Here is a 20,253-nt window from a genome sequence, read left to right on the forward strand (position 1 = left end):
ATATATGCTGAATAGTAATTACTCTTTATACTTCAATAGGGTTTATGCAATGGAAGAGCGGGAAGACCAAATTGACAGACTGGACTTTATCCAGAACCAGATGAACCTTTTAACACTTGATGTGAAGAAAAAAATCAGGGAGGTTACAGAGGAAGTAGCAAACAAAGTGAGTAACAATAACATACATAGTTTAAAGATCTGGGGTTGGAAATACTTTCCATAGTGCTAAAAATATACCCATTAGCTTCAAAAAATATTTTGTTTTTTTTAAATTGAATTTGATGTTTTAAGTAGTTAACCTTATTTAATATTTTAAACTTTAACTTTATCATATTTTCAGGTTTCATGTGCAATGACAGATGAAATTTGTCGACTCTCAGTTTTGGTTGATGAATTTTGTTCTGAATTTCATCCTACCCCAAGTGTTTTGAAAGTATATAAAAATGTAAGTGAAAGGTGGGCAAGGTAGCATGATGGTTATGCCAAAAACTCTTATGCCTGAGGCTCTGGAGTTCGAGGTTCAATCCCCTGTACCACCATAAACTGAAGCTGAGCAGTGCTCTGGGTTTCGTTTACTTCTTTCTTTTGTATTTTGGTTTTTTGTTTGCTTGTTAGAATCAGTTACAAAGGGCAGTTCATGCTAGAGGATAGCTTACCTCTATAGAGTGCAGGCCATGGTGTGTGTGAAGTCCCAGTTACTGTGTGGGAGCACTGGGTAGCACTATGCATAGTAGAACAGAGCTTTGGTTTTGCTTTTTTTTTCTTACAAAAAGGAAACACTGACAAAACCATAGGATAAGAGGGTACAACTCCACTCAGTTCCCACCGCCAGAACTCCATATCCTATTCCCTCCCCTGATAGCTTTCCTATTCTTTAACCCTCTGGGAGTATGGACCCAAGGTCATTGTGGGATGCAGAAGGTAGAAGGTCTGGCTTCTGTAATTGCTTCCCTGCTGAACACGGGCGTTGACAAGTCGATCCATACTCCCAGCCTGTCTTTCTCTTTCCCTAGTGGGGCAGGGCTCTGGGGAGGCACAACTCCAGGACACATTGGTGGGGTTGTCTGTCCAGGGAAATATGGTTGGCATCATGCTAGCATATGGAACCTGGTGGCTAAAAAGAGAGTAAGCATTGAAAGCCAAACCAGTTGTTGACTAATCATGAACTTAAAGGCTGGAGTGGTGCAGATGAAGAGTGTGTGTATGTGTGTGTGTGTGGGGGGGGGTGACTCCATTTTGTAGATAGCTAGTAGGCATATTTTAGTTATATTCCAAAGGGCCTGTGGCTATACTAGTTTTTTTTGTTGTTGATGTTGTTGTTTTCCCCCTGAACCTGAAATCTGATATGCAGGTAGATCCAAGTTATTGTCTGGGGAGATGATGTCGTGGCTGGAAAGGAACAGAAAGCTGGATCAGGGAAGAGAGTAGCTTCCAAATATGGGCATGGGTATAAATATTGTTGACTGTAAACCCCATCGATTTAATCTGATCAGATCAGAGCTTTGGTTTTCTCCCCTCTCTCTGAAAAGGAGTGGAGAGTAGAAAAGGGCTGTAGGGTGCTCAGCACTAACACACAAACCAGAGATCCTCAGGCTCATTCCCGCTCACTACATTAGTAAAAAGAGCGTAACTGAAAGTTACTTGAAGGGCTGGCCGTCTGAGATGTGCATGCAACGCTGGATTCAGTCCCTGAAGCCATATTGCAGCCCAAGAGCAATAATATGGGAATTCAGTGGATGATGGAATGAGACTTTGTTGTCTTCCTCTCTCCACTCCTTTGCTCTTTTAAAAAAGAAAAAAATAGGGCAGGGGAGATAGTATAATGGTTATGCAAGTAGATTCTCATGCCTGAGGCTCCCAGGTTCCAGGTTCAGTCCCCCCACAACACAGTAAGCCAGAGCTGAGCAGTGCACTGGTAAAAAGAAATAATAAAATAAGTTAAGTAATTAGATGGAGGTGTTCAGGGGTTTCACTCTTGCACAAGATCCTGAGTTCATTCTTATGCCACATGGGAGAGTTGGGGAAGGGACAGCAGGCATATGATAGCCCATTTCTAGAGCACATGTCTTCCCAAGAGTGAGGCTGTAGGTTTGAGTCCTAGCAACCATATGGGAGCACCATGGACAGCAGAGGAAGGGATTAATTCCATGAATGGAGGAGCAGTTCTCTGATATCTGTCTTCTCATTGGAGTAAAGGTGATTGGTTCAGAGAAGTCACTTTGGTAGATTCAAAAAATTAGATTCAATTTCCTTTTTTTGTTTTGTGCTCATAATGCAGTGTTTTATTTTATTTTTACCAGGGCACTGCTTAGCTCTGGCTGTTTATTTTATTTTATTATTTTATTTTATTTTTTTAAATTGGATAGAGACAGCCAGAAATCAAGAGGGAAAGAGATGACAGAGAGGGAGAAAAACAGAGACACCTGCAACACTGCTTCACCACTTGCAAAGCTTTCCCCTTGCAGATGGGGACTGGGAGCTTGAACCTGGGTCCGTGTGCACTGTAATGTGCACTCAGCCAGGTATGCCACATTCTGGTCCCCTTGCCGTTGAGTTATTGTTGGTGCTAATTGCCTTCATGATAAATCCACTGTTTTCAGAGGCTATATAGAGAGAAAGAGACAGAGACAGAAATTGACAAAGGAGGTAGAGAGGAACACTTGTAGTACTGCTTCACTGTTCATGAACTTTCCCCCATGCAGGTGGGGACTGGGGCCTTGAGAGTGGGTCCTCCCAAACAGCAGTGTATGCATTCCTGGACCACTTGGCCCTGTATTTTAACCTTTTAGGATCTTCATGGCAGTCTGTATCTCCTATGCTTGCTTATGTAAGAAGCTCCCATTGTAAATAAAGTACAAGGAAAAATTGCCATTTTAGGATAAAATCCTTTTAGTGTCTACTGCATTATTAAAGTTTTTATAAAATCTGCATATTTTCTAGATAAGTAATGTTTACATTTATAATTGCTAATAGGAGTTAAATAAGCACATAGAAGATGGTATGGGAAGAAATTTGGCTGATCGGTGCACCAGTGAAGTCAATGCCTCAATGCTTCAGTCTCAGCAAGAAATTATTGGTAATAATTATGTCATAACATCATACATAGTTTTCTTTATTTCATTGATTAAGGAATTGGTTACGGGTTTATTTTCCTTCAGATGTTTCAGGCATTACTATGTACTGTTTCTTAAATAATCATGATCTTGGTTTTATTTTTCTAGAAAATTTGAAGCCTTTACTTCCAGCAGGTATACAGAATAGCCTACATTCACTGATTCCCTGCAAGAAATTTGACCTCAGCTATGATTTAAATTGCCACCAGCTATGTTCAGATTTTCAAGAAGATATTGTATTTCGTTTTTCCCTGGGCTGGTCTTCCCTTGTCCATCGTTTCTTGGGCCCTACAAATGCTCAGAGGGTGCTTCTTGGGTTATCAGAACCTATCCTTCAGGTATGAGATCCTTTCCTGTTTTGCTTGTCTGGTTTTTCTCTGCTAGTTTTGTCAAATTTGCTATATATGAGCTGCTGTCTGTCATACGATGCCTTTTCTAGAGGAGGTATACCAATATTTTCATTCAGTACTTAGTGTAGGCACTATACATACATTTTTGGAACTTTTACTTTCCTAAAACTTTGTTTCCAGACTACAGATAAATTTGACTAGATACAGGCATTGAAATTTGAACCTGTCATTTCAGTAATAATAATAACAGAGTTGTACAATCATGCTTCTTTGTATTTAATGGTTAACACCTCCCTCCTCCACCCCCCATTATATCAGCTCCCTAGGTCTTTAGCTTCTACTCCTACTGCGCCTGCCAATCCAGCAACACCAGACAATGCGTCACAGGAAGAACTCATGATCACCTTAATAACAGGACTAGCTTCCCTTACATCTAGGACTTCTATGGGCATCATCATTGTTGGAGGAGTGGTAAGAAATAGCCCTTTCTTATATATGAAAATAGGACTTTCTTTTTTAATATTTTATTTATGAAGAATGCTAGGCAGAGAGAGAGAAAGAACTAGACATCACTCTAGTATGTGTGTTGCCAGGGATTGAACCCAGGACCTCATGCTTTAGAGTCCATTGCTTTATCCACTGTGCCACCTCCTGGACCACTAAGTAGGACTTTCTGTAGTGATGCCTGCTAGATCATATTTTCACAGAACATGTAAAAAAAATTGTACGGGAGTTGGGCAGTAGCACAGCGGATTAAGCACAGGTGGCACAAAGTGCAAAGACCTGCATAAGGATCCTGGTTCGAGCCCCTGGATCCCTACCTACAGGGGAGTCCCCTCACAAGTGTGAAGCAGGTCTGCAGGTGTCTATCTTTCTCTCCTGCTCTCTGTCTTCTCCTCCTCTCTCCATTTCTCTCTGTCCTATCCAATAATGATGACATCAATAACAACTACTACAATAAAATAACAAGGACAACAAAAGGGAATCAATAAATTAATTTTTAAAAAGTTGTACAAAGATTAAGGGAAAAAAAGTACATTGGAGTAATAAAAAAAGGCTGTCTTACCTAGATTTCCAAATGTCAAAGTCATCTGCCCTAAAATATTAAAAGATTAACTTTTTATATATTTACAAAACCTACCATTAATAGCACAGATTAATTTTGTTTGGTTGTGTTAATAGTTTTATTTTAATGAAAGCAATACAGGGAGAGTGACCAGAGCACTACTCAGCGCTTGGGTTATGGTGGTGCTGGGGGTTGAACCTGGTACCTCAGAACCTCAGGCTCATACGAAAGTCTTCTCTCTCTCTGTCTGTCTGTCTCTCTGTCTGTCTTTGCCTCCTGGGTTATTGCTGGGGCTCAGTGCCTGCACTACAAATCCACTGCTCCTGGAGGCCGTTTTTTTTTTACCCATTTTGTTGCCCTTGTTGTTATTGTTATTGTTGCCACTGATGTTGTTATTGAATAGGACAGAGAATTTGAGAGAGGGGGAGAGAAAGACACCTGCAGACCTGCTTCACCACTTGTGAAGCAACCCCCCTGCAGGTGGGGAGCTGGGGGCTTGAACTGGGATTTTTACACTGGTCCTTGTACTTTGTGCCATGTGCACTTAACCCACTGCGCTCCCGCCGACCTCCTGAAAGTCTTTTGTATAACAAACATGTTGTCTCCCCAGACCGATTTTATTTTTTAAGCCCTCTGGTCTAGGAAAAAAAATAGTATCCTGTTTTGAAATGCATGAAATTAACTTGCCAGATGTCTGACAGGTTCAAAAGTTTTAGTGCAGTTTTCTAAGTATTTTTTTTTAAGCTGTGAAATTTATCTTACAGATCTGGAGAACTATAGGCTGGAAACTCATATCTGTTTCATTAAGTATGTATGGAGCTTTGTATCTTTATGAAAGGTTGACCTGGACCACCCGTGCCAAAGAGAGAGCTTTTAAGCAGCAGTTTGTCAACTATGCAACTGAGAAACTGCAAATGATTGTTAGCTTCACAAGTGCGAACTGCAGCCATCAAGTACAACAGTATGTTGGTCTTTTAAAATTTTTTTTAAAGATTTATTTAATATGAGAGAGACAGAGTAAAAGGTATGGGGAGGTGTGTGTTTGGAGGGCTATGACTTATGGGGGTTCCAAGCATTGAAGCTGGGATCTCTGGACTTCAGGTATACAAGTTGGTGCTCTGACAGACCAAGCTATCTGATCTCCCTAGCCCTGGATTTTATTTATTTTTTTAAGAGTGATTATATTTATTGAGAGCGGCCAGAGGACTGCTCCAGCACAGGTAACACCAAGAAATCAAACCTCGGGGATCTAGGCATCTTAAGTCCTACTGTCTAAAAGCCAAGCCATTGTTCCTACCATAATCTTTGGTTTAAAAAAAAAAGAATTATGACATGCAGAAAGTACACAAGTTGATGCATTACAATTGAACACATATTGCAACTTACATATCAAAGTGAGAAAACAAAATTATATCAGAATGGATTCAGAATGTGTCCTACCTATTAGATGTGATTTACCTCTCTGCACTACATTTTAACTTTTTTTTTTTTTTTAAACCAGGGCACTGCTCAGCTCTAGCCTAAGATGCTGCCAGGAATTAAACCTGGGACCTTGGAGCCTCTAGCTTAAGAGATTTTGTTTGCCACTAGGGTTATTGCTGAGACTCAGCGCCTATACCACTACTCCACTGCTCCTGGCAGCATGCCCACTCCCCCTTTTATTCTAATATAGACAAATATAACCACTACATTATCTCCCCATCCTATTGAGACATCATGTGTTTTAACTGTATAGCACTTGTTTGTGTTTTAAAGTATAATTTTAATGGGGGTATGTAGCATAATGGTTATGCAAATAGACTCTCATGCCTGAGGCTCAAATTCCAGGTTCAATCCCCCACACCACCATAAGCCAGAGCTAAGCAGTGCTCTGGTTAAAAAAAAAGTAATTTTAATGCTGAAGATAATTATAATAAACACCTGCATACAGTTTCTTTTTATGCTAATTTTTTGTTTCATTGAGTACAAATACATAGAAATTCAGTTAAGTGAATTATGTAATATTCCGTACTGGGATGCTACAGAGAGCTAAATTTCAAGGATATCTGAAATAACAGAAAATAATTTAAAAGGCTGAAAAACAAAAGGTTCTCTGATCTGAAGTTGATTCCAGGGACCGAGAAATAGTTCAGAAGGACACAGAACTTTACACCCATGAATATGTCCAGAAATGAGTAGTACTCTGCTCTCTTAATATATAAATATAAAAATTAGGAAGTCACTTTAAAAGCTGATTGTAAATTAATATAAGGAGTAATATGTACATAATTCTAGTAAAAATTGATAAAAAGGTCATAAGATTAGAAGCTTACATTTTGAAGGACAGTGAGTCAGTAAATATTTTCTAGATGAAAAATAGCATATATTCTAATATATATACACACCACATACACAGTGTGTGTGTGTTATACCACCACTGAGTGACTTCATTATTGTATCCTTTTGGAACCAGGCTGTGGCTACCTGGTTAAGTGCACATGTTACCATGTGTGCCAGAACCCAAGTTCAAGCTCTCAGTCCCCACCTGGGGCCGTGGGGCCGTGGGGGTGGGGTGGGTGGAGCTTCACAAACAGTGAAGTAGTGCTGCAGGTATCTCTGTCTGTCTCTCCCTCTCTATCCCTCCCCCTTTCTACTTATCTTTGTCCTACCAAATAAAATGATTAATTAAATTTTAAAAAATCTTTTCTCTAATGAAGCTACCTGGACTGCCAAGAGAGCACATATGTAAAAATACAAATTCATGTATTTTTCAGTTGTTTTGATCAGCAACTATATCTTAATTGCTGACCATATAGCAATGACTATCCTAAAGATTATGGGAAATAAAAAAGTAAAATATAACTTTGTTCTCTTTTTAGAGAACTTTCTGCTCTGCTGGAGGAAACATCAGTTATATTGATTTCAAATACTAGCTAAATAGTAATTTAATAAAATATTAAAATTAACATTGCTGGAGTGGGGAGAAGTGAGAAAAAGACCATGGGAAGAGATGAACATCCACAGAATACTAAGAAAAAAACATTCATTTGCCTAGTCTTAGTAATTTATTTATTTATTTTTGATTGTTGTTGTGGTTATTATTGTTGTTATTGATGTCGTTGTTGTTGGATAGGACAGAGAGAAATCAGAGAGGAGGGGGAGAGAAATATAGGCACCTGCAGACCTGTTTCACTGCCTGTGAAGCGACCCCCCTGCAGGTGGGGAGCCGGGGGCTTGAACCTGGATACTTAAGTTGGTCTTTGTGCTTCGTGCCATGCGCTCTTAACCCACTGCGCTACTGCCCGGCCCCCCCCAGTCTTAGTAATTTCTTTTTCTTTTTTTTTTTTTTTTAACCTCCAGGGTTATCGCTGGGGTTCGGGGCCTGCACCATGAATCCACTTTCCTGGAGGCCATTATTCCCCCCATTTTGTTGCCCTTGTTGTTGGATAGGACAGAGAGAAATCTCGAGAGAGGGTGAAAGAAAGAAACACCTGCAGACCTGCTTCATTGCCTGTGAAGTGCCCCCCCACCCCCCACAGGTGGGGAGCCAGGGGCTCAAACTGGGATCCTTATCCAGTCCTTGCACTTCATGCCATGGGCACTTAACCTGCTGTGCTACTGCCCAATCCACAATTTCTTAATTTTGTAGGTTAACAAGTAAAGTATATTATGCTTCTAAAGCAATGTGCCCATCTCTTCCCTGTTAGCATATTTACAGCTATACAGCATAGGCAACATTGAAATTAAACCAATAGTCATATATATATATATAGTATTTTACTTTAATAAGAGAGTGTGATACCAAAAAGAAAGATACAAGGAATGACCACGGCACTGCTGAGCTCTAGCATGTGGTGATGCCGGGGATTAAAACTAATTGTTTTGTTTACAAATGCTATTTGCTTCATAATACCATTTTTAGCAGTATTCTTTTTTTTTAATTTATTCCTTTATTGGGGAATTAATGTTTTACATTCAACAGTAAATACAATAGTTTGTACATGAATAACATTCCCCAGTTTCCCATTTAACAATACAACCGCAACTATGTCATTTATCATCCTTCATGGACCTGTATTCTCCCCACCCACCCACCCCAGAGTCTTTTACTTGGGTGCGATACGCCAATTCCACTTCAGGTTCTCCTTGTGTTTTCTTTTCTGATCTTGTTTTTCAACTTCGGCCTGAGAGTGAGATCATCCCATATTCATCCTTCTGTTTCTGACTTATTTCACTCAACATGATTTTTTTCAAGGTCCATCCAAGATCGGCTAAAAACGGTAAAGTCACCATTTTTTACAGCTGAGTAGTATTCCATTGTGTATATAGACCACAACTTGCTCAGCCACTCATCTGTTGTTGGACACCTGGGTTGCTTCCAGGTTTTGGCTATTACAAATTGTGCTGCTAAGAACATATGTGTACACAGATCTTTTTGGATGGATGTGTTGGGTTCCTTAGGATATATCCCCCGGAGGGGAATTGCAGGGTCATAGGGTAGGTCCATTTCTAGCCTTCTGAGAGTTCTCCAACTGTTCTCCACAGAGGTTGGACCAATTTACATTCCCACCAGCAGTGCAGGAGGGTTCCTTTGACCCCACACCCTCTCCAGCATTTGCTGCTGTTACCTTTTCTGATGTATGACATTCTTTTTTATTTTTAATATAAAAAGGAAACACTGACAAAACCATAGGATAAGAGGGGTACAACTCCACTCAATTCCCACTGCCAGAACTCCATATCCTATTCCCTCCCCTGATAGCTTTCCTATTCTTTAACCCTCTGGGAGTATGGACCCAAGGTCATTGTGGGATGCAGAAGGTAGAAGGTCTGGCTTCTGTAATTGCTTCCCTGCTGAACATGGGTGTTGACAAGTCGATCCATACTCCCAGCCTGTCTCTCTCTTTCCCTAGTGGGGCAGGGCTCTGGGGAGGCACAGCTCCAGGACACATTGGTGGGGTTGTCTGTCCAGGGAAATATGGTTGGCATCATGCTAGCATATGGAACCTGGTGGCTAAAAAGAGAGTAAGCATTGAAAGCCAAACCAGTTGTTGACTAATCATGAACTTAAAGGCTGGAGTGGTGGAGATGAAGAGTGTGTGTGGCGGGGGGGGGGGGGGGGGGGGGGGTGACTCCGTTTTGTAGATAGCTAGTAGGCATATTTTAGTTATATTCCAAAGGGCCTGTGGCTATACTCGCTTGTTGTTGTTGTTGTTGTTGTTTTCCCCCTGAACCTGAAATCTGATATGCAGGTAGATCCAAGTTATTGTCTGGGGAGATGATGTCGTGGCTGGAAAGGAACAGAAAGCTGGATCAGGGAAGAGAGTAGCTCACTAATATGGGAAAGGGGTATAAATATTGTTGACTGTAAACCCCATCAATTTGATGTGACCTTGGGCCATATTCAGCTTAGGAGCCTGTGTGACCTCTGCATCCCTGTAGATCTGAGCTCACACTCAGTGGTCATGAGTAGGATCATTCCAAGCTGCCCCAGTATTGACCCATCTTCCTCAGTAGCATAGAGTATGTTGTCCATCCTCCCTTCGGAGGATGGAACGTTCTCTACTATTGTTGATCCAAGTTGAGGGCAAGGTCCTATGAGGGCCCACAAAGGGGTCTGTTTTGTTGTTACTGATAGAAATGACCAGTAACAATGGAGAGAGGGATTTATTCAAGGTCTAGGCCCATCATGTCTGTTTGGGAATCTCAGGACTCCCCAAATAGGGCCCTAGCTGATAGGGCCCTGATAGTGACTAAAGAGTCACTGTTAAAATATGCCAGTCTCTTCCCTTATTCAACTTTTGTAGTCCTTGCTTTCATAAGGTTAGCTTTGGAGTGAGTGAGAGAACTGTAATAGGAAGTAGGTGAAGAGGGTATCTAAGTCTAAGTAGACACTATTTCATTAGGAACTTTATACTGACTCACTGTAGCCTATTGTGTACTTTTGCTTTCAGGTATATATTTTGCCCTAATTTATGGATACATGTGAACATATGCTCTAACTCACAGGACCTGGTCTATATCTAGGTTTTGGAACTTTGTTAGGAAGTGAACCTCCTGGAGTGGAATTAGAGAATACTATGAAAGGAAAGGTCTCACCCGAGTAAAGACGGTGAAGGATTGACATTCAACGCCTGACGTCTCTGGACACAGTCAGAAGTGATGCATGCTGGTACTCATTGCGTTGGTTAGGTTGAGATTGGCGATTACAATATTATTTGGTATGAATTGAGAGAAGCATGCAGGAAAGTGAGCCCCCACCCTAGAGGTTCCAGGACTGGAGGAAATAATAGGCTCTATAGAGGAAGCGGGAAGTTCCTGCTGTCTTAGGGTTTAAGAAGGCAATAGACAGTTATTGCTATAATCACATTATTTGGCAATTGGGTTAACTTTGAAATATGCTTAGGATTTGCTGTATCATACACAACATTGCCATAATTTTTGTCCTTTGACATAATTTGTATATAGCTGTGCCATTGGTTTTAGCAGTATTCTTATGTTTTTATGTTTTAATGTTTTGGCTATTTTTTTCTTTAACTTTGGATATCCTTTTATATAAATGTTTGAGTTATAAAAGACATAAAACAAAGACATAAAAGACTATAAAAGACATCTAGATAATTGCTAATGAGATTGTTCTTTTTATTTTAAGGGAAATGGCTACCACTTTTGCTCGCTTGTGCCAACAAGTTGATGTTACACAAAGACAACTGGAAGAAGAAATTGCTAGATTATCCAAAGAAATAGATCAGTTGGAGAAAATACAAAATAATTCAAAACTCTTAAGGTATTTGATCATTTTTTTTCTTTTCTGCTATTAATATCTATTTGGTCTTTATAATTAGTAAATTTGTATTAAAGCTTTTAGCTTTCTGTGATGGGTTAAGTTATTTGCAGACCAAAGGGTATTGCTCAGTGATAAGAGTACAGGCTCTGCATGTACTGAGGCTTCCTCATAAAAATAAGTAAATCTGGGAGTCGAGTGGTAGTGCTGCAGGTTAAGTGGAAGTGGCAGTAAGCACAAGGACTGGCGTAAGGATCCTGGTTTGAGCCCCTGGATCCCTACCTGCAGAGGAGTCGCCTCACAGGCGGTGAAGCAGGTCTGCAGGTGTCTATCTTTCTCTCCCCCTCTGTGTCTTCCCCTCTCCATTTCTCTCTGTCCTATCTAACAATGATGACATAACAATAATAACTACAACAACAATAAAAACAAAAGGGAAAATAAATATAATTTAAATTTTTTTTAAATAAGTAAATCTTATCACATAGTCCATATATTTTTGCAATTACAGTGAAAATGAGTTATCAGGAAACAGTGAATATGAATTAAAGATTTCTTTTTTTTAAAAAATGTCGTGGGGGAATTAAATGTTTTACATTCGATAGTAAATACAATAGTTTGTACATGCATAACATTTCCCAGTTTCTTTCTTTCTTCCTTTCTTTCTTTTTACCAGAGCACTGCTCAGCTCTGGTTTATGGTGGTACAGGGGATTGAACCTGGGACTTTGTAGCCTCAGGCACGAGAGTCTTTTTGCATAACCATTATGCTATTTACCCCCACCCAATTAAAGATCTTTTTAAATCCAAACCTAAAATTCTCTTGTGATTCTTTATCCCCTTTTCCTTTTCAGTGCTGAAGTTCTATAATTAAAAATACCATTTCTTAATTCTTTAAATCTAAGACACCTATTTTCTGTCCTGACAAGGGTCTGTTGTGTGTTCTTAAGTCTGCAACAAAAGTAAAGACCAAATGTCTCAATATAATGTGGAATTGGTTTTAATGTGGTTTATCACAGAATCTTTGGGGCCTACGTGAATTTGAGAATAAGATCAGAAGTGCCCTTGTGAGATTTTTACTTCCTGGCAGTTCTTAAATTTGAACTTTATTACTCACTAAGTGGCTCGTGGATAAATCTGGGAGAATCAGGAAGCATTTAACCCCCACATAGAGCACAAGCTGCATGTACGTGTTCCTGTAAGAGCAGTAACATCTGCAAATGGGAAGGGCTGTTGGATCACCAGTCACATTTCCTCTATCCCTCGGCGTCACAATCTCTGGGGGAAAATGATCCCTTAGAGCATAGTCTCCCCAAGTCAGTTTAATGAGTCCCACTGCTCATACATTGAGTGAGATCACGCAGTACATCTTTCACATTCAGTGAAACTGCCAGTTGGGGGGAAGGGCTGCAGGAGTAGAGCACTGGACTTGCATGCCCTATACATGCCAGAGCATTACTCTGGCTCTTTCTTTCTCACTAACAAATAAGTTATTAAAAAACAAAAAGGGGTGGGGGTGTAATGCAACCGGTAGAGTGAACATGCTACAGTCCACACGGACCCAGGTTCAAGCCTTTGGTCCCCACCTGCAGTAGGGAAGCTTCACGAGTAGTAAGGCAGTGATGCACATGTCTCTCTCTCTCCCTCTCTATCCCCTTTCCCTATTGATGTCTTTCTGACCCTGTCCAGCAAGCAAAATACTAATATATATATTTTGGCGAGACAGTTTTCAGTCTGTTTCTTTAAAAAAAAAAGTATTTCATTTTGTTGTAATAGAACAATAAAATGCCAGTGACCTGTTTTGATTATTAGTACCTGATTGCCATTCTGGTTAGGGTAGGGCTGACTTGAATAAGTAAGAATATTTGATCTGCAGATTTGTCCTGTTTTCTAACAGGAAAAGGTTTAAGATGTTGGGTCAGGGAGGTGACTTGGGGGTAAAGCATTAACATAAATGTATGAGGCTTCGTTTCATCACTGGCACCACAAACAATAACAAATATAATTGTAACCTCCCTTGTTTTTCTACATTAGACTCAGCCCTTTGAGTTAAATATACCTACTGCACAGTAGAGTGGCCTAAAAACATACAGTGTGAAGTTCTTAGGTTCATTTACTTTTATGGCCTCAGTCATACGGTCTCAGCAATGAGACAAAATAAGTTCACCTAAGAAAGAAAGTCCATTCAAGCATGTAGACGTGCCCTGATGTAGTAGTGTAAGAATGGGAGACACACACGTGCTGATTTGTCAGTTTGTTGTATTTTGGTGGAACTGGGGCATGTAGGATCTCACCCCTTTGGAACACTGTTCTCATTCACATAGAAGCCGAGAAAGAGACTCCTCTGCATGAAAATTTCCTCCATTCTATCTGGTACTGGGGCTCGGTCCTGTGTCACACATGTGGAAATGCAGGCACCTTCCAGTCAACTGCCTTCCCAACCCTTTAGTTCTGGTTTCCTCTCATGAGACATATTTGATGCAGTCAAGTGTAATAATAATAATTTTAGTACACCATGTTTTAAGTTCTGAACTTTGGAGTCTTTTTTCTGCTATAGTAACTACCTCTAAAAAAGTTGATAATAGGGTCAGTGAGGTAGTATAATGGTTACACAGAAGACTTCTGCTTGTTTTTCTCACTGATCTTTTTGACAATCTGTCGTTTGTTTTTAATTTAGAAATAAAGCAGTTCAACTTGAAAATAAGTTGGAGAATTTTACTAAGCAATTTCTCCATTCAAGTAATGAAGACTCTTAACAGAAAGAAGATTGCTCTGGTGATTATAGGAGAAAATGGAACTTGGAAGATTGGGACACTTGTTATTTTATGAAATGGCTTTAAATATGAATTACACTAACTTTACCTAGTATCAAGTCCTTGTGTAGATTCTGGTAATGGTCTGTTCCTCAGGGTGTTTGCACTTCTGATGAGTGTTATGATGTCTCTTTAGTTGTGATTTCAGGCAAACTGTTTGATATATTAAAATAATGAATTAGTTAAAAAGCAATAGAACCAACCATGTGACCCCTGAGGGGTGGGGCCTTGCTCTTAGTTAGGGCTCTCTTGGTTTTTGATTCTGAAAAGCTGTTTCCTGGCATCCAGGAGTCAGAATACTCCTCTCACTTCTTCCTCAAAACTAATTTTTGATGCCTACTTTAATGGGAATAGTCACTTTTTTGTTTTATAAATGTTCAAGCACCAAGGAGTGTGGAATGTTCTTGAGAGCGTTATTTATACAAGTTAGAAGTCACCTTGTGCTGTTCTGGCAGGTATATAAACCACTAATGAATAAGCTGTTTTTACTTCCTCTTTCATTCCCATTAAAACTGATATAAAACTGTAAGAAAGGTTTATTGCTAGTCTCTTATGTGTGTGTGTGTGTGTTTGTGTTGTTTTGTTTTGTTTTCTTCTGTCACAGTTTTTGCTGGGACTTTGTACCTGCACAATTCCACCTCTGCAGGCAGAATTTTTTTTATATATAGGAGAGATACCATGGCACCCTCCACTGTTCCTGAAGTTTCCCCCTTTTTATGGTATTCACATCTGATGACTAGGGACTCAAAGCTGGACCCTCATGCATAGTATATATAGTGTGCATTCTACCAGGTGAGCTGTCATAAAGAAGGCTGGTTTTGTTTTACCAGAGTACTACTCAGCTCTGGCTTATGGTAATGCATCGGATTGAGCCTAGGACTTTGAAGCCTCAGGCATGAGATTCTCTTTGCATAACCATTATGCTATCTACCCAAGTTGTCTTTTTTTTTTGGATAGAGAAAATGAGAGGGGAGGGGGCAGTAGAGAGGGAAAATATCACAACTTGTGAAGCTTTCCACCTACAGCCCTACATCACCACTCCTGAAGCTTCCTCCCCTGCATATGGGGACCAGGGGCTTGAACCCAGTGCCTTGCACACTGTAATATATGTGCTTAACCAGTTGTGCCACTGCCTGGCCCCTAAGCTTTCTAAGTTTTAAGAGTAACGTTTGATATGTTTTTTTTTTCTTTTTTTCCCCTTGTTGATGGGGCTTCACTGCTCCAGATCACTTTCAGATAGAGAGGCAGACAGAGGGAGAGAGAAAGATGCCACATCCCTGAAGCTTCCTCCAGTGCAGTGGAGGCCAGGCTCAACCATGGGTCATGCACAAGGCAAACCAGGTTCTCCAGTGAGCTATGTTGCCAGTGCTTTGAGGTAATTAAAAACAAACAAAAAAAAGTCTAATTTTTTTTTCTTAATAATGATCAACAAGACCATAGTATAAGAGGAACACAGTTCGCACCACCAGAGTTCTGGGTCCCATCCCCTCATTTTAGAATAGGGAGATTCTTTGTCCCCCCAGGATCATGGACCCAGGATGACTATGGGGTGCAGAAGGTGGAAGGTCTGACTTCTGTAATGGATATTGTCACATACAAGTGCTAGTCCTCGGAAGTTATTTGTAAGGTCACAGCTGGATCATACCCCACTCTCACCCCAGGTACTTTTGTTCAATCATATGAATTTGTCAGGGCATGGTTAAAAATCACTGTATTTTTTTTTTTAACCTTGATGTGTTTATAAGTCAAAATACTGTGTGTGTTTTGTGTAAAAACCAAACAACAAAAAAATTATACAAAACCAGCATTCTTGGGCCTTGTCATAAAAATTAGTCTTGTGGGTGACCAGACCAGCATGTCAGGTGTTTGCTAGAAATGCACGAGTCCGTTTGACCAGGTACGATTAATTGGTGCATCTTTTCTGTGGAGAGACAAAACTGAGTACTCAGTACTTCCTCTGCTGTGCCTTTAAAATTCCTGGATGCTATTCAGTCTCTTCATAGCACTAATTCTGAAAATACTCTAAGGGGTTGGTGACAAAATTATGTAGGCAATAGAAGCCTTTCAAAATGTTTTATGCAGATCACATAGTAGGAAGCAATATTCAACTCTAAATATTAGTTACTAGCTTTTTATTTGTTGATTTGCAATAACAACAAAAAAATGGGACAAATCAAAGGGGCCGGTTGGGTGGTGACATACCTGGTTGAGTGCACATGGAACAATGTGCAAGGAAGGACCTGGGTTCGAGTCCCTGGTCCCCACCTGCAGGGGGAAAGATTTGCAAGTGGTGAAGCAGTGCTGTAGGTACCTGTCTTTCTCCTTCATTTCCCCTGATATCTTGACTTTCTATCCATTAAATAAAGATAATTTAAGAAAAAGAAATGAATGTCAAAAGACTGGATACTGCCAACTTAGGTTATAAACTCAAGGCCTTAAATCTTAACATGAAAATACTTGAACTTTTGAAACAGCACAGTGGTTTGGGATTAGCTTCTTACTATAGTATAGTGGTTCTGCAAGTTTAGTCAAGGTATCTTTGCACACTTGTGAGAAATGCACGTTCATAGAACTTATACCAGGTCAGCTGTATCAACACCAGGTGTGGGGCCCAGCAATCTTTTAACAGCCATCTGTGTGATCCTGAAGCATGGAAACAAACAGAACGGTGCTACTGTTGGGGAATTTCCTGTCAACTATGAGTGCAGTCCCACCTGGTCAAGTTTGAAAATGTATGACCATTAGAAGTGAAGCACTGGAGTAATGGAACTCTACCTTTATGCCTGGAGATAGCACACCTGGCCCATGAATTGTAGAGAAACTATGTAATTACAGCTGATGTCGTTAAGCGATTGCACATATACTTGTTTACTATGTATGTTTAGAGAACTATTTATAAAACTTTGTATGATCTTTAACTTTTTACAAAAGACACTTATAAGTATGCAAGCTTACAAGGTTGAAAATAAAACGCATCTGCCTGATAGTTGATAAATGTAGCATTTATACTTGGCAATTAATGAGTTTTAAGTTCTTGTTCTCATATTTTTAAATTACAGGTGTATACGCACGCACACACACATTTTGTACTTATTTGCGATGAAGGCACATTGGAAAGGGAGAGGTAGTTGGAGGAAGAGACACCCATAGGTATCTGTCTCCCACTCATGAAGCTTCCCCAAATCGTGGGAATCCGGGACATGTGCACTGGAATGTGTGTGCTCAACCAGGTGCACCACTCACTGCCCAGCCCCTCATTCTTAGCTTTTTTTTTGTTGTTTTTTGCTGTTGCTGTACTTATTGATATTGTCATTGTTAGATAGGACAGAGAGAAATGGAGAGAGGAGGGGAAGACAGAAAGAAGGGGAGAGAAAGACAGACACCTGCAGACCTGCTTCACTGCCTGTGAAGCGACTCCCCTGCAGCCGGTGGCTCGAACTGGGATCGTTAAGCCAGTCCTTGCACTTGTGCCACATGCGCTTAACCTGCTGCGCTACCGCCCAATGCCCCCGTCATTCTTATTCTTTACAATAGGCATATAAGTTACCCAGGGCCATTTTTTGATTGTGTTAATTAACTCGCATTGAGTGTGCCTAGCCAAATAAGGAAAGCTTAACTGACAGCAGCCTTTTAACCATTCACAGATGCCATAGGCCGTGACAGCGTGGTAGTAATTGGTTTATGCATTAGTCATACAATTTACAGGTACTTGTCCATGACTTTCCTCAAGAAAAACAGAATTAGGGGACTGGGTGGTGGCTCACCTGGTTGAGAGTACTTGTTACAGTGGAGAAGAACCAGCGTTCACGCTCCCAGTCCCCACCTGCAGGGGGCAAGTACTGCAGGTGTCTCTCTCCCTCTCTCCTCCTACCCTCAATTTCTAGCTGTCTGTATCCAATAAATAAAGATTTTTTTAAAAAATAGTATTGAAAGTGCCACAAAAGAGCTTTTCCTGCTCTTCATCCCAGAGTGCTTTGTGCTCTTAGATGAACTGACATTATCTGGAAACATAATTTACAATGAAAAAATACTAAAACAGAAATAGCCAGGAAAACAAAATGAAACCCAAAACCTATCACACAGATTCAAGAAATGCCAACTTACAGCAAAGCTTATTTTATCTCCACATTATTTTGAAGTAATTGTAAGACAAGCTGGAAAATATCTTTATTTCCCAATTCACCCTTAAGGTTATGGTAATGAAATGACAGTAGTCAAACTACAAACAGCAGAAGTGATTATTAAAAAATTATATAGGGAGTCGTGCAGTAATGCAGCGGGTTAAGTGCACGTGGCGCAAGGACCGGCGTAAGGATCCCGGTTCGAGCCCCCAGCTCCCCACCTGCAGGGGAATCACTTCACAGGTGGTGAAGCAGGTCTGCAGGTGTCTATCTTTCTCTCCTCCTCTGTCTTTCCCTCCTCTCTCCATTCCTCTCTGTCCTGTCCAACAACAACAGTAACTACAACAATAAAACAAGGACAACAAAAGGGAATAAATATAAAAAAAAATTATATATAAGTGTGGTCCAGGAGGTGATGCAGTGGATAAAGTATCGGACTCTCAAGTATGAGGTCTTGAGTTCAATCCCCAGCAGCACATGTACCAGGGTGATGCCTGGTTCTTTCTCCTGTGTTTCTCATTGATAAATAAAATCTTAAAGAAAAAATCATAAGAATACTGACTTCCTAAATGATTATCTGTCGCCTTTTAAGAGTAAGTTAGCAGTGCCAGCGGGTAGGCCAGCAGCAGCATTCCCAATTTCTTTGCTTCCAACTTTTCCCCAAGGAACAAAGTAATTAAGTATCCTGGACACTTGCATCTCCAGAACTCTGGTCCATTCGGGAAAGACAGAAACAGGGTGGGGTATGATCAACCAGTCAACACCCATGCTCAGCAGAGAAGCAATTACAGAAGCCAGAACTCCTACCTTCTGCTCCCCAAAAACAACCTTGACCCATACTCCCAGCAGGGGCAAGCAAGATAAGAGGGCTCTGAACTCCAGCTCCATCACTATCCAGAGAGAGAGAAGGAAAAAGAGAGGGACACATATATGGAGGTAGTTATGTTGGGTAGCTTGGATGGGAAAGAAAGGATTGAATCAGAAAAAAAAGGGAGGCAACTGTATAAATGTGGACAGATAGTTGTAGAGAGGATGGCTGGCCCATATCTACAACCTTACGGGAACTGTAGTGGATCGCAGTGGGGAGACAAGATTAAGAACTCTGGTGGTGAGAATGGTGTGGATTCAAACCCCTGCTGACATGTAATTCTGTAATATAAAAAATAATTTAAAAAATTTTAAAAAGTAGCAATTTTTTATCAAGAGATTTGCTTTATCCCCTACACCGTCTCCAAGGGGGTCTGTGGCATTGGGGCTTCAGGCATGAGATCCCAAGTTTGAACCCAGCATTGCATGTGCCAGAGTGATGCTCTCGTTCTCTATCCTCTCCTCCCCCACCCCCTCTCTCTCTGTATATATAATTTTTTGAGAGATTTGATCTTAGAATAAAACACTGGTCTTGGAAACCAGTTCTGTGATTTAGTAAGTCCTAAATGTTGTTTTATAACATGTTACATGAAGTCCGGTTAAAATGCACTTTTATTAGTGTCAATTCACAGCAACATTATTTCACAAGAGCCACTGTACAAATAAAAGAAGGAATCACTGCAAGATAGAAAGAAGACTGGCAAGTCGTACATAGAAACCCATGGTGCATATGGGTCCGTAGTTTGGCTTAACACTTGCATGAGCTTCAGTCCAGCGTGTTCACCATCCCTAGAGCCAGCCATAACCACCAACAGTTGGCCACAAGTGCGAGACATCTTTCTACGTGAAGAAAAACAGTTTTAATTAACTTTTAAAACGAACTTAGATGCGGATGTCTTTGAATTAAGATATGTAAATTGCAAGTGTTAAAATGCTTCTTTGAAAACAATAGGATATAGGGCACCACTGAGAGGAAAGGCTTAAAATACCTGCCACATATCACTGCAGTTTTATTAATTAAAAAGATACTGTGTGGGAGACAGGTGGTGGTGCACCTTGCTGAGCACACGATACCATGCAAGGAGCTGGGTTCAAACCCAGTCTCCATCTGCAGGGGAAAAGCTTCCTAAGTGGTGAAGTAGTTAGCGCTGCAGGTGTCTTTCT

The 20,253-nt window shown here is 40.5% G+C and overlaps 1 protein-coding gene across 2 annotated transcripts in view; it reads left to right on the top strand.

Annotated features, from left to right (window-relative positions):
* Positions 1–14,638, top strand: part of MFN1 (mitofusin 1) — a 35,993-nt gene extending 21,355 nt beyond the window's left edge. For both annotated transcript variants that reach the window (XM_060172008.1, XM_007518115.3), the window contains exons 11-18: positions 40–166; positions 341–445; positions 2,974–3,076; positions 3,222–3,451; positions 3,782–3,934; positions 5,294–5,490; positions 11,161–11,295; positions 13,966–14,638. In XM_060172008.1, coding sequence (XP_060027991.1) covers positions 40–166; positions 341–445; positions 2,974–3,076; positions 3,222–3,451; positions 3,782–3,934; positions 5,294–5,490; positions 11,161–11,295; positions 13,966–14,044 — 1,129 coding nt within the window. In that variant the 3' untranslated portion in view covers positions 14,045–14,638. The remainder of the gene's footprint in view (positions 1–39; positions 167–340; positions 446–2,973; positions 3,077–3,221; positions 3,452–3,781; positions 3,935–5,293; positions 5,491–11,160; positions 11,296–13,965) is intronic.
* Positions 14,639–20,253: the final 5,615 nt, after the last annotated feature.

This window comes from Erinaceus europaeus, chromosome 14, assembly GCF_950295315.1.
Source record: "Erinaceus europaeus chromosome 14, mEriEur2.1, whole genome shotgun sequence".
Taxonomy (NCBI): Eukaryota; Metazoa; Chordata; class Mammalia; order Eulipotyphla; family Erinaceidae; genus Erinaceus; species Erinaceus europaeus.